At 49.6% G+C, this 15,423-nt stretch overlaps 1 protein-coding gene across 1 annotated transcript in view; it reads right to left on the reverse strand.

Moving 5' to 3' along the window:
- The window catches only part of Gpr137b (G protein-coupled receptor 137B), a 37,501-nt gene extending 24,449 nt beyond the window's left edge, over positions 1–13,052 (reverse strand). The window contains exon 1 of the mRNA XM_004662186.3: positions 12,657–13,052. Within this exon, the coding sequence (XP_004662243.2) occupies positions 12,657–13,025 (369 nt within the window). The 5' untranslated portion in view covers positions 13,026–13,052. The remainder of the gene's footprint in view (positions 1–12,656) is intronic.
- Positions 13,053–15,423: the final 2,371 nt, after the last annotated feature.

Below are 15,423 nucleotides of genomic sequence, written 5' to 3' on the forward strand. Positions count from 1 at the left end.
GCCCTAGCAGAAGCTGGGCAGGGGCTTGCATAGATCTGGGATGGTTCTGAGTGACCTGGTCTCTCTGGTGACTGCTGGATGACTGAGTTGCAGCCTTAAGTGGTGGGAATGGGGGGACCTTGCATGGAGTTCAAGCAGTTTCTTGAGCTGACCTCCTCACTCCCTTAAGTATGGGAGATCTTAGAGCCCCTTGGTGGGCCCCATGCCCTTCACCCAACCCTTCCTGATGACGGCAGGAAGGCTCGGGGCTCTCTGCAGTGACGCATTTCCTTCTAAGCAGTGACTGAACTCTGCCTCCTCCCCCAATAAATCACACTGTGCTGATGTCACGATTGGCTCCTGTCCTGTGAACTGCTGGTTGACGCTATCAACTCTCTAATTCAAGTTGGCAAAGGACACTCATTGTTCCTGCCACACTTGATGCTACTGTTCAGTAGAAACATCCCACACTCCTCTTCACGGGTATTATAGTGCCCCTTGCACATTCAATAAGATACCTGCTCTCTCCACAGGCAGAACTGTAAGGACTAAGGAACGCATGCTTCCCAACTTACACTGGATTCAGAATTCCTCTGTTAGCCAGGCATGGTGGTGATGCCTGTAAGCTCAGTACTCAAGAATATTAGGGGCTGGAGAGATGGCTTAGCGGTTAAGCGCTTGCCTGTGAAGCCTAAGGACCCCGGTTCGAGGCTCGGTTCCCCAGGTCCCATGTTAGCCAGATGCACAAGGGGGTGCATGCATCTGGAGTTCATTTGCAGAGGCTGGAAGCCCTGGCGCGCCCATTCTCTCTCTCTCTCTCCCTCTGTCTGTCTTTCTCTCTGTGTCTGTCACTCTCAAATAAATAAATAAATAAATAAAATTTAAAAAAAAAAAAAAAGAATATTAGGCAGTAGGATCACCTTGGGTAAAGGACCAACCTGGGCTACATCTGAGCTTGTCCCCAAACCACTCTCAACCAAAATTAATTCCTCTATGTAGCCCTTTTGAGATTCCCCCCAAAACATGGTCTTCGTCTCTAGTCTGGTGCCCAAGCCCTTGAAATGTCATCCACAAGAAAAGGGCAGGCTCAAAGGATGCTACACAATTCCCTCATGCTCAGCAAACCTCACATCTGTGACTCACATGTTCATGGTCCCACCTGTGGGCTAAGAATCCTGAGGAAACATAGGAGTACGTGACAGGTCAGACACCGCGCCTCCGCCCTGTGCAGACATATACAGAGATTGGAAATGCTTGAAGACAAATTGTTTTGGCAATGTTACTAACTGGGAGTAGGTTTAAACTTTTCTTTTACCACTGAGTTAACACATCCTCAGCCTTTTAAGTTTTTATTTCCTGTTTTATTTTAAAAATATTTACTTATTTATTTGGCAGTGAAAGAGAAAGTGGGGGGGGGCACTGCCAGGGCCTCTTGCCACTGCAAACAAACTCCAGACAAATGTGTCACTTTGTACATCTGACTTCACATGGATACTAGGGAATCGAACCTGGACCATCAAGGTTTGTAAGTGAGCGCCTTTAACTGCTGAGCCATCTCTCTAGCCCTAGATTTTATTTTGAGACAGGATTTAAGTTCCCAAGCTAGACTTGAACTCACTCTGTAGCCCAGGGAAGCCTTAATTTGTAATCCACTTGCCTCAGCCTGCCAAGTAAATGGGATGACAGGCCTATATTGCCAGGCCCAACTCAAGCTTTTAGTTTTTCTTGGTGCTAGGGATTAAACCTAGGTCTTGTGCCTGTTAAGCAAATACTTTACACCATTTAGATAAATTCTTAACCAGTTAAAATTTTTATTATGAAACATTTCACATGCCACAATTAAAACTTGCATGTCCACCACACAGATTGACTTAAAACTTCCAATCATAATGTTTTGTTTTTTATTACATACTGTCTACATGCCCCACCCGTTCAGTGGAGGGACAGAGATGTCCTAGCGACGTTGAGGACAGCCTCAGTCTGGGGCACTACAGTCCTGCCCACTGCCTGGTGCAGGCCGACTAGGGAAGCAGCTGTCTGCACTAATGACCCCATCAGCATCTCTGACAGAACCCTGCTTTTCAGTTCCAGAGAGACAAGGACTCGGACCACACTTCTGAACTGCTCCTGCACAGTCACAGTCCTAGGGACACTGGAGTAGCCCAGGGCCTTGCCCAGAATGGTCATAAACACGCTGAAACAAGGCAACAAGGAAGACAGGTTTCTCCCAGAGTAGACACTAGTCAGCCAAGCCCAAAGGCTCCACAAAGGAGGGTCAATGTGCCACCATGAAGCTTCATGCCACATTTCACCAATGTTCATCATTCTTGAAGGCATATTATGTGCAATTTACACAATAAATTATCAGCAAAAATACCCAGGTTTTCCCCCATAGAGTAACTTTCTGCTTTAGAAACAAGGCAAAATCTAAGACTTTTAGACTTTCCCACAAAAATCAAGACATCCTGGGACATGTAGTGGTAGATAACATTCCCCAGGGCCTTGTGCGTGCGAAGTAAACATTCTACTATAGAACCACATTCCAAGCTTTCTTTTCACTTTTTGCGCTGAGACAAAGTCATGCTCAGTTGCCCAGATTGGCCCTGAACTCACATTATGGTCCAGGCAAATCTTGAGCTTGGAATCCTCCTGGCTCAGCTTCCTGAGTAGCTTGGATAACAGGCCTGCACCACCAGGCCCAGCTACCATAGGAGGCATCAACTAAGAGTGCAGAGACAACCCACATCATATGAGGAACAAGGAAAGGCAGAGAATGGTTGGCACCAAGCAGGAAGGGCCTAAGAGCATAGAGAATATGCTTCCTGGTAGAAACCACCTAACAAGCTGTCTGTCTGGAAGTAGGGTTACATGTGCAGTTATTGACTCCAGAGGGGAGAAGTGGAGTAGACTGGTACCATTCTTCCACCCCATGCTGGTCTAGGTCTAGAGAACAAAACTGGGATGGCCCAAGGTTCTGATTACTGTGGAGCAGGTTCCAGGAAAAAAACTGAGCCTTGTAGCTTTGCATACACAACCCAAGACCAGTCAAGAAACCAAGCCAGTCACCCAAAACCCAATTCTGGTTGGAAGACACCCCCAGTGTCAACCTGAGTCGGAATCGTCATAGTGCAAGAAACAGTGTTTAGCACAGAGCTAAGACAGGAGATGGAGGCCCAACTATGGGCAGCATCTTTGGCCAAGAACTCTGCCCTCTCCACAGTGGGTATTTGGGTTGGAGAAGTATTTCCACTTTACTGAAGTGAGGTTTTTTCCTACATATAATATTAAGACTCGGGGCTGGGGAGATGACTCAGCAGGTAATAGGAGCCACTGTACAAACACGAGGACCTGAGTTTGATCCCCAAACACCATGTAAAAAGCCAGGAATAGCCACATAGGCCTATAACCCCACCACTGAGGAGGGTAGAGATGGAGGAGAATTTGCTGGGGCTCAATGGTGAGCAAGTCTAACAGGAAACCTGGCAGCTCCAGGTTCAGTAAGGGCTCAAGGAACTATCAGAGAAGAGCAATAGAAGAAGACACCCAATATTCTCTCTTCTTCCTCTACCATATGCACCTGCCACCATGATGTTCTGCCCAGCAGGAGTCCAAGCAACCATGGACTAAACTCTCTGAAATCATGAGCTAAAATAAATTCTCCATTGTTATCTGCTTGTATCAGGTTATGTTGGTTACCACTCTGCAGAAAGCTAATATGCTAAGTAACTTAATTAGCCGGTCGCACAATGGAGAAATTATGCATAGTCTGAGTTTTCTATTCAGTGCTAAGTTCCACAAAGGTAGGAATCATACTGGACCTCGACGCAGAGCCTGTACTCAATGTGACACATAACCAGGCTGTTAAGACACACTTGATAAACTACCGAGATATTCACCAGTGGGTGACAGGATAAGAAAAATGGAGCACATCTACACAGAGGAATATTATTTGGTCTTAAAAACATATGAAGTTCTCACACTTCATTTGAGGAAGGTAGACGGACCTCAAAAGCAGTACGTTGAGCTGAACCAGCTGGTATGGGCCTGCAATGCTAGCTACTCCAGAGGCTGAGGCAGGAGGATCACAAGTTCAAGGCTTCTCTGAATTACACAACGAGTTCAAGGTCAGTGAGACCCTGTCTCAAAACAAAAAGTGCAGAGCCGGGTGTGGTGGCGCACGCCTTTAATCCCAGCACTCAGTAGGCAGAGGTAGGAGGATCGCTGTGAGTCCGAGGCCGCCCTGAGACTCCGTAGTGAATTCCAGGTCAGCCTGGGCTAGAGTGAGACCCTACCTTGAAAAAAAAAGTGCAAACAGGTAAAACTAGCTCAGTGATAGAGCACTTGCCTAGCCTGCGAAAGGCCCTAGCTTCAACCCCCAGTGTCACAAGGGAAACAACAAATAACCATACACTGCTAAGAGGGAAGCCAGGCACTTTCCAAAGGTCATATATTGGGTGATTCCTTTGATATGAAATATCGAGACTAGGTCCAGAAAGAGAAAGGATGCTGGCAGCTTCAGGTGTGGGGAGCTGGATGTGGTTTGCTCCCCAAGGGTCTACATGTTGGAAGTGTGGTGGTCCCTAGTGTGGCAGTACTAAGAGGAGAAACCTTAAGAGTGTCACTGACAGACTCCTAACCATGAGCAAAGCCAAGTCCTATTTGTGACTTGCCTGCAGAAGTTTCCCCAGCAAACCCTATGGAAGAAAGGTGGGGTGAGAGCTAGGAAACAAACAGGGCTTTGTCTTAACTCTGGGCTGGCCAACTGGAGCCCACGGGCTGCGTCCATCCTGAAGGCTATTTTTAAAGACTGTGTGCTCAGAATGGCTTTTACCTTTATAAAGAGTTGTTTAAAAACTATAGAAGAAAAGAGGGGAAGGATATTCAACAGAAACCAATGTGGTTCACAGGCCTAAAGTCCTGGCTGAGCAATGCTTCTCTTCCTTTCTCAGTACTTTCCACACAGAAGCCAGAGGAAATCAACCCCCTCCGGGGAAGAAACAACTGAGCTTCATCCCTCCCTCCCTTCCAGAGGAGTCTATATATTAGGCACGGCCTGAATAAGAAGTGAACCGCTCTAAGCCTCTGCAGTACCCACCCATAGGTGCTGTGTTCGAGCACTGCTTGCTTTGGGCTATTTTATGTCACAGGAGCCCTAACCATCCGAAGGTCAAGACCAACAGACCTTCTAACCCGGAAATGCTATCTTCCTTTTAGGGAAACCCTAAGTGAATGAATCAAGGTGGCCATATGACTGTGCTGTTCCCCAGCCCTAAGTCCTGGCAGCAAGATACCAGCAGAGAGTGCTTCGTGTGACAATGTTCCTCTCTGCTCAGCCCTTTGCCCTCAGCTCACTCCCACGTGGGCCTCAGAGCTGGGCAGCTCACAGGAAGAACATCTTAGAGGGCTGAGAGCTGGACCCAGTCTGGAGCAGAGAACACTGGCAATAGCAACAGTTGCCTGTCTCTGCCTATATTCATCGCACTGTGGAAGGGTAGGGGCTAAGGTGTGAGGAATCAACTTCAGGGGCTCCTGAGGGTAACAGCTGTTGTGGCTGACCCTTTAGCCTCACCTCTGCTGGGAGCTGCTGCAATCAGAGGGCTCAGCCCGCTGCCATGCTAAGAGACATCCTTCTGTTCTCAGAGCATCAAGCATGTGACAGAGGCATGGTCCCGCTGCACAACCTTCAGGTGCGGAGCACAGAAACACGCAGGGCAGAGTCAAGACCCAGTGCTGAAGTTGGGCCTGGTGGTGTAGGCCCAGCTACTTGGAAAGCTGAGGCAGCAGGGCTGCCAGTTCAAGACCTGCTTGGGGCTACACAGCTAATTCAAGGCAGCCTGGTCAACTTAGTGAGGCCCTGTCTCAAAATAAATAAAAATCTGAAAGCCGGTGTTGAGGGGACAGCTGGGAGCCTGAGATACACAAACAAGTTCCTTCCAGGAAATATCAGGGAACAGTGACAAAGAGTACAAGGTCCCCATGTGCACAGCACACACAGACAAGCAGGAACACAGACACACAATAGAGGTGCACACACAGGCACATGCAGAAATGCACACACCCATGCACACATAAAGATTCACACAAAAACACACATAAGCATGTACAATACGCAAGCTCACAGATGCAAACAGGCAGACACACTGACACACACACAGATTACACAAGGCAGACACATTTGGAGATACACACAGGTCAAATCAGGTGTGTGCATGCTGGTACATGCACAGTCACACACAGGCATGCATGGTGAAACACACAGGGGTTCACATAGGCACACATAGTCACACAGGTGTGTGTATGCATGTATTCACACACACATAGCAACTGCACACAGATGCACACAGGTACACAAGGGCATCCACACGTAGCCAGGCAGGCATCCACACAGGCGCATACACAGACACTCCCACACAGTAGAATGAGTCCCACTCACAGTCACATACACAGATGCCAGTGACACACACAGATGCACAGGTGCATAGCTGGAAATGCACATAGCTCTGGCTAGCCACAAGCCCAGTGTACAGACGACCACAGGGGCCAAGGCCATAGTGAAAAGACGAGAATAGTCCAGGGCTCTGAATACAGGGTCCCAGCTCTGACAGGATATGCCTGGGGACGTACTGTAGCACCTGCCTTGTCTGTTTCCTAAGCATTTTACTGCTTTGCAGTCACAAAGAGGCCTTAGAAGCTTGCCTCACCCAACTCCTAGATTAGGGCCTGGCACATGACAGGTATTTGATAAACAATTCTTAACTGAGCAGTCTGTAAGGAGACATAGCAAGAACTACTTATCCTGAAATGAGCCACGTTTCCCTGGTGGGGTGATGACACAACCCCTGAACGTGATTTCTTTTTTTTCTTTAAAGTACTTTTACATTTATTTGCAAGGAGAAAGAGAAAAAAATATGAGAATGGGCACATCAGGGCCTCTGGCCATAGCAAACAAACTCCAGACACATGTGCCACTTTGTGCATCTGGCTTTACATGGGCACTGGTTAATGGAAGACAGGTCATTAGGCTTTGCAGGCAAGTGCCTTTACCTCTGAACCATCGCTCCAGCCCCTTGATATGATTTCTGGCTATCTCCCAGTTCCCAAGTCAAAGTCCATTGAACACACACAGCCTCTGGCCCACCAAGACCTCACTTCTCCACTTCCCTCTTCAAACAGTCCCATGCCATGGCAGAATCTTGTCAAAGGGCCCAAGAAAAGCCTGTGCCCATGCCAACCAACCTCAGAAGCCTCCAGAATCAGAGGCTCAGACTCGAAATCCCACGGGAGAGTGGCTGGGACACACAGCAGCCAGGGTGCCACAGGCCTACTGCCTCCCCAGGATCTTCCACTCCACCCTGCGCACAGACCTGTCCCGTGCATGGGCTGAGACCTTCATTTTGAGTTATCTGCCCCATAGGCTGGCAGGGGGCACCACAATGCCACATATGCAGAGACTACCCACATGTCTGGGGTCTCGGGGTCCCCATCTGCTCTAATGCGCCATGTAAAAGGTGATCTGCCTAGCACTCAGGAAGTCAGAGCTCGGTGGTTACCTGTACAACACGGGATGCAACAGTCCATTACAGATGAGGGAGGGGCTCATGAGACCCTGACACTCCTTAAGGTTGCTGGGAAAGAGAGAGTCATTTTCTTCAGTGGTATAGCCACTAATAAGTTGCCCATGCTCTGGTAAACAATCCCCACCCATGCTCATGCAAGCAACCCTTATAAAACTCAGTGAGTTTCTCTCTCTCTCTCTCTCTCTCACACACACACACACACACACACACACACACACACACACACACACACATCAAGTTATAAGAGGAACTAGTTAAGAAGAGGTTCTGCATGACTGGGAGGGGAATAAAAGAAGGTAATAGGGATGAATATTATCAAGATCATCATATATGTCTACAATCTGATGTGTGTAGCACAGGCTCTGGGCCCAGGGCTTCAGTGTGGCTTGGCTCTGCCGTGTGAGATGCATGCACAAGGACCCACCTGGGAACAACAGGTCCTCATTACCCTAGGTTCCAGAAGAACCCAACTGTTTTGAGATGGCACACACATGCTGAATACAGGGATCCTGTAATGGGCTCGCCACCCTGGCCCCTGGATGCCCCCTCACCTTGCTGGCTGTATCAGAAGAAGAGTGGAGATAGAAAGGGTTCTCTTCAGATCACTGCAGGGACATGGCCCTGAGGAGCCTGGACAGGTATCTGCTGAACTGGGAATGTGCCTAGTGGGCAAAGACATCAGAGTAAAGTGTGTGTGCAGAGGCATTCCTGGCAGAGCCCATCCCACCTCATCCTGAAGGTCTGAGGACACCAGGAACGTGGAAGTGATACTGCTTCAACCTTGGATTTTTGCAGGTGGGAGGCTCCTGGCAAACAAGAGGAAAAGAGGCCCAGGAGAAGACACTAGTGAGCACCCAGGCTGACAACCCCGTGGCTGAGTGGTGCAAGGAACCCCAGGGGCACCAGGTCTTGAGAAAGAAACAGAAAAAGCCTAAAGGCCTTCTTGAGAAAGAGGCTGGGGAGACAAGGAAACAGCAGGGGGTCAGGATGAAGATGAAGGGCCCTGTCTGGACACAGCCAGGAGCAGAGTTACCCATAGAGCCAGAGTTAGGACAGACGGGTTGAGCAACCAGATAAGGTGCCACTTCCATGACCAGCCCCCATTATGGAAGACAACAGACTAGTAGCACAGGACCCAGCCTCCTGCAAGCCCCAGCGTTCAAAACTGCAGTGCGTGTGTATACACACACATACTCACGTGTGTCTTTGTGACAGAGGTATCATGGGGCTTTAAGCAGGCAGAACCATTCTACATCATCCACCTCACACTGGATGTAGACACTGTGTACCTCTCTCTGAGCCTGGGAGGGGGGAAGGTATGGTACCCTCCTTATGGGTCCTGAGGGAAGCTAAGCAACATGAGTGTGCCAGGCATAAAGATGTGACAACTACTCACAAACTCCTTTCTAGTTCATTCCCATTCCCTGGGCCCTGGTTTCCTCTTATCTGGACTCCTGCCTCAGGAGCCGCATCTCTGGGGTCTTGGGCCCTATGCAAGTCTCTCAGCCCCTCCCTCCCTTCAATCCCCTGAACCATGTACATAACACTGGTGCACAAGTATACACCGTACCAGCCCAACTGCATTAGATTTTTAATTGCTTTTTGAGACAGGTCTCACTTTATAGCCCAGGCTGGCCTTAAACTCCCTGCAATCCTCGTGCCTCTACCGCCTGAGACGGACATGCACCGTCCCATCCTGCCAGCACACCCTTCTCGTCAGTGCTGCCCTCAGCCACCAAACTTGAATTTCCATGTCTAAGATGAGCTTAAGCTGAGGCAACTGCAAAAGCTTCCCAGGGTAAGCAGATCCAATGTCACAGACTGAGTGTACAGGGGACAGCAGCGGCACTGCAGGCTGTGGTCAAAGGGCCACCCTCTTCTAACTCTCCAGAAGGACCAGATTTCTTGTCAGGAGGCTAGGAGGAACTTTGCTCTGTCCTTATCCTGAGATGCCAGCACTTACGTGTCACCTCTGCTGGCGGCCACCCTGGGCCCTCAGACAAAACGCTGTTAGTCACAGCACCCACTTACTCAGGAGACAGGAAGGAGGCACAGGCAGTGACTTGGGGCCTCCTGACCAGTGGCTCCATCTGCCTGGTCACTTTTCCCCTTGCTCAGCATTTACTCACCAACCAGCAGATGGTGCAGAAACTGTGCCACCCGGTCCCTAATCAGGCTCTTAGTTCAGGATTTGCATGTGATCACCAGAGAGCCAGGGCAGCTCCCTCAAAGAGAGGCTGAACCCAGCTCTCCACATGCAACACTGCCATACCCACAGTTCTCCAGGTGACATCAACTGGCCTGACTTTTGCATTTTGCTGGAACCACCCCATTTCCATCCAATTACAAAGCTCAGTGTCTGCCATGAAGTGAACTGCCTAGACTGGTTTGGGAGTCTAAAAGAAGTACCTGGACAGACCATGTCCATTACTCCTGGACTTAAAACATGCTGACTCAAGAGCCTTTGAAAAATGCTCTGGGCATACATCCATTTAAAGTGTGTGTGTGTGTGTGTGTGTGTGTGTGTGTGTGTGTTTTCTACCAAATATTACATCTGGATATTTTTTTGGTTTGTTTCTTGAGACAGGGTTGCATTCCATAGCTCAAGCTGGCCTTTAATTCACAGCAATCCACCTGCCTCAGCCTCCCAAGTGCTGGGATTACAGATATATGCCATCACACCAATCATTTGATATTTTTCATTTTTTTTAAGATTAAACAAAGAGTCTCATGTAGCCCAGGCTAGCCTCAGACTCTGTAAGTAGCTGATGGTGGCCTTGAACTCTTGATTCTCCTGCCTCCACCTGCTACTGTTATAACCACAATACCCAGTACATGAAACACATTTTAGCCAAAAGTATCTCCAGTGATTTTCAATCAGTGGTTCCCAGTATACAAAGACAACTCTTTCTATCTTTTCTTTTTTTCTTTTGAGTTGACATTTTCTTTTGAGAAACAGATGTGGTTAAAAGACATAAGAAGTCGGCTTACAAGTAGAGTGTGGTGGATCACACCTACAATTCTAACATTCAGGAGGGTGAGACAGGAGGACCTTAATGAGTTACATACAGGTCAGCCTGGGTTACAGAATGAATTCCAGGTCAGTCTTGTTGAGAGTGAGACCCTGCTTCAAACAAAACAATACAAAAATAAGATAGCTCAGTGGATAACGGCACTTGCTTGCGAAGCCTGCTGACCCTGGTTTGTTTACCCAGTACCTACATAAAGCCAGATGCACAAAGTGGTGATTGTGACTGGAGATTTGCAGTGGCAAGAGGCCCCTGGCACACCCATGCACACACACCCTCTCTCTCCTCACAATAAAATAATTTTAATATTTTATTTATTTGAGAGACAGAGAAAGAGGAAGATAAAGAGAATGGGCATGCTAGGGCCTCCAGCTGCTGCAAATGAACTTCAGACGCATGTGCCACCTTGTGTATCTGGCTTACATGGGTCCTGGAGAATCAAACCTAGGTCCTTAGCCAAGCACCTTAACTGCTAAGCCATCTCCCCAGCCCTAAAAATGTTTTTTTTTTTTTTAAAATTTCAAAACCATTAAGGCCTTATTATTCCAAGGTACTGTGTATCCTTGTTGCCTTGCTTTGATATAAGCAGAGTTCTTTCTGCAGAGTTTCTTATAAGTAGTAACATTGTAGGCATACTACGGACAGCATTGTTGACATTAATTAGTAAAACAAAAGTGTGGTGCCAACATCAATTACTGCCGGTCAACTACTGAAAATCGCAGCTATCCAGAGTTCTATATACTTTTGGTTACTCTGTTGTCTCAGTGGGGTCACGGGGGTTTTGTAAAAGCATAATTATAACATATTTGGCTCATTTTTCCCTTTCGGTTATTTGGAGGCTGTCCACTACATGTCTCTTTAGCATCTATCTGCATTCTGCCTGAAAGAAAACACTTAATACAAGTATAGATATTTGTTGCCTTTTCCCACACTATTATGTAAAAATTGGGGTTTTTTCTTTGTTTTCTGCATTTAAAATTTGGGGCATTGTATGGTGTGGGAGGTTTAAGTGTCTGATTGCATATGAGTTTGTTTATGCAAAGACTAGAGAATCAATAAAAATGAAAATAGTAGCATAATGGTTACTGTAATTTGTTGCCTTTATATATTATATACTGATATTTTTTAAAAATCAAAACCAAGATGCCTGCTTGCATCAGAAGCCTCTGCCCAGGACACAAGGTTTAAATTAGTCTCACAGGATGATGCCTTGAAGCCTGCCTCCTAGGCAGAATCCTAGCAAAAATAGCCGAAAAGCTAATGGGAATTAGGAATGGCAAGGATAGTGGCACAGTTTCATTAAACCTTTGCGAAAAGCTTTACGGGACATTTGCAAAGTGCTTTGCAATCACCCTGCTTTCATTAAGTCGACAGGTAAAGAAAGAGCCACATGGACCACGCGCTACCCTTTAGCTCATTAACAGACCTCATAAAAAGAATCTAGTGAGCCTGTAAAAGAGCTGCGGTTCAATTTTATAACTCTCTTTCTTGGGGCATCTCAGATGAGCTCAGACGGCAAGTCTGACCTCCTGCAGTAGCTGGGGAGCTGGGTGTGATCCCAGACTGCTGTAGTGAAGCAATCCTGTGGAATGAGTTACTAAGTCGCAGTACAGTAGGGCTTCTGAGCCCTGAGGTTCAAAACATCTAATCAAAACCAAGCCCGTCCCACCCTGCCATTACTCAAAACAAGCAGTATTTGGCCCCTAATGTGGGGCCAACAGGCAGAGATAGCCTTTAGGACCGGGGTTAGGTGCCTTGGGACAAGCAGAGCACATGGAGGGAAAAGTGGAATTCAGGTCTTGGGGCGGGGGCACACCTTGCATCAGCATCGAATCAGGTGCGTGCAGAAGATGCAAAGGGGCGCTCTGCACCCAACGGATGCGCTAAGGACCGCGAGGGTCCTTGAATTCACCACTTAGGAGAGCCGAGGGTGTCGTCACTCCGAAGCAGAGCTTGCAGACGGGACGAGGCTCCAAAGACCCCAGAACCGGCGGCAGTCCCCACTCTCTCCACCGGCGGCAGAGACCTGCCCGCGGCCCGGGGGAAGGAGGCGGTCCCAGCGAGGACTCACCTGCGTGAAGTACAAGTTCATGAGCGTGAGGGTGAAGAACTGGAGGCACACGGGGAAGCAGTAGAGCAGCCAGAAGACGAAGGGGCTGAGCGAGTTAGCCGCCACAAAGTCTCGGAAGTAGAAGGAGAAGAGCACGGTTCGCAGCGAGGCCCAGAAGAGGCAGAGGAAGAGGAAGACGCTCTGGTAGCTGAGCCGCTTGTGGCGGTAGCGCAGCACCAGCCAGAGCTGCGCGTAGATGAACGCGAAGAGCAGCGCGTAGAACACAGTGTAGACCACCGTGAGGCCGAGCTTCACGTAGGGCGGCACGGCGGGGCTCAGCGTGGGCGACAGCGAGCTGTTGTGCTCCGGCTCCCACGGCGCCGCCTCCATCGGACCCGCGGCGCTGCGGCGCGGCCGCGGCCTCATCGGGGCTCACCTCCGCCGCCGCCCGCGCGGGGCTCCGCGCGCATCGCGCCCACCGTCCCCGAGCCGAACCCAGAAAACAAGCCGCACTTCCTCCCGCCGCACCACATGATCGGCTGGGCGGCCTTTGTCTGAGATTGGCAGCGCCGCGCCCCCGAGACAGCGCGCCGGTCCCGCCCATCTCGGCCCCACGAGCGCGCGCGCGCCCAGCCTGCGCGGTCCTGATGCGTGCGCCCCTAGGACCGCGTCCCTGGGGCTGGGGCCGAGAAGCATCCGTGCCCCGATCCGCACGCTCCTGTCCTGCGTGACCCTTGTGACCTCAGGACTGGGGCCATAAAGCATGGGCGCCTCGGAACCTCGCAACCTTTCACTAGCACCCTAGAACTTCTTCCCTGCGCGTCCCCGCACTGTGCACACGCCTCTGAGTGCGTCCCGCCCACCTGCGATCCCATGGCTGGGGCCAGGAGCCATTCGTGTTCCAGATCTACGAGGTTCTGTACTGCGCGCCCCCTCCCAGTGCGCTTCTGGTCCGCGCGCCCGCGCTAGGACTTAAGGGACCCGTGACCCCGCACTGCGCGCCCCTGGCCGGCGTGCTTCGGATCCGCGCACTCTGCGCTGGGGCTTTGATGGAGGAGGGAAGTTCTGTGGTTCCAGAAGCATGCTTTTTGTTGATGTTTTGTCCTCTTTTATTTAAAAATCAAAACAGGGCTGGAGAGATGGCTTAGCGGTTGAGCGCTTGCCTGTGAAGCCTAAGGACCCCGGTTCGAGGCTCGGTTCCCCAGGACCCACATTAGCCAGATGCACAAGGGGACACACGCGTCTGGAGTTAGTTTGCAGTGGCTGGAAGCCCTGGCGCGCCCACTCTCTCTCTCTCCCTCTATCTGTCTTTCTCTCTGTGTCTGTTGCTCTCAAATAAATAAATAATGAACAAAAAAATATTTAAAAACCAAAACAATGCAAGTTGGGCAAGGGAGTTGTTTTAATTTGTTTTCCTTTAAAAATAAAACTGCGACTTTGTGGCTCTGAGCTGGCCAGCGTCTGAAATACTGGTTGGTCAAAGACTAGTGAGTCCCAGGCTGCTCAGGTTCTCTTCTTCTCTGGGATGCGCACCGGCCTGGGTCGCTGTTGCTCTCAGATGGAAATCGCACTGTATTCTCCAAGCTCCCCTTATCTACGCCCAGGGGCAAGGACGTACACCTGTCCTGCGAGCCCAGGAGTCCAGGTGCACCGACCTCCGCACAGGATGGCCTTCTTGCATCCCTGTGTCCTGTCCCCACCTCCTTGGCAGCGGCTGCCTAGCGACTCTCTCACCTCAGACGGAGCTGACTGAGCCACACTACCATATGCCAGAGTGCTGGGAGCTGGACTTTTGAGAGGCCAAGCTACTGGGTGTAAGCACTGCTTAAAGATGTTAGGGTAAGGGCTGGAGAGATGGCTCAGCGGTTAAGCGCTTGCCTGTGAAGCCTAAGGACCCCGGCTCGAGGCTCGGTTCCCCAGGTCCCACGTTAGCCAGATGCACAAGGGGGCGCACGCGTCTGGAGTTCGTTTGCAGAGGCTGGAAGCCCTGGCACGCCCATCCTCTCTCTCTCTCCCTCTATCTGTCTTTCTCTCTGTGTCTGTCGCTCTCAAATAAATAAATAAATAATTTAAAAAAAAAGATGTTAGGGTAAGAAAGGGACCCAAATTTTGAATTCCGAACTCATCTCCGGTGATTTATCTTCTGGTCTTAGTATTCAGTTGTATGTATAATTGCGTGTTCTTTTCCTTTAAGAGGGTGACCTTTCAAAATTGCTTACTGTTTGCATGCTCCCTCACTAGTTTTCAATCTTTTTCATTTGAGAGTGAGTATGGGCAAGCCAAGGCCTCTTGTTGCAAATAGGCTCCAGATGCATGTGTCACTCTGTGCAAATGGCTTTACTTTAGTACTAGGGAACTGAACTCAAGGGCAGGCTTTTCAGGGTCTTTAACCACTGACCTATCCTCCCTCAGCACATCTGCCTTTCAAAAGCAGTTCCCTCTAGATCTTTGTTCTTCCCCTCTAGGTGCCAGGTGGGTCTGCCCACCTCGTGGTTCAGTCAGTGGGTTCTGCATAGAGCAGTTGGGATGGTCTTTCTAAACATTACACCTGCCTCAGTTACTCCCATACTTAACTTTCCCTCTCCTGTTCTCAGGATGTATTCCCCTAGCTGAGTAGTGACTCAGCTCCTAGGGAGGACAATGTCAGCACCTGCTGACAATCCTCCACACCTGCCTCCAAGAGCTGGGCCAATCCTATTCATTTATATGGGGGCACTCCCTGCAGAAACATTCTGGTTTGTAGCTCAGGCTAGCCTGGAGCTCACTATATAGCCCAGCCTGTCCCTCA

Source organism: Jaculus jaculus, chromosome 6, assembly GCF_020740685.1.
Source record: "Jaculus jaculus isolate mJacJac1 chromosome 6, mJacJac1.mat.Y.cur, whole genome shotgun sequence".
NCBI classification, from domain to species: domain Eukaryota; kingdom Metazoa; phylum Chordata; class Mammalia; order Rodentia; family Dipodidae; genus Jaculus; species Jaculus jaculus.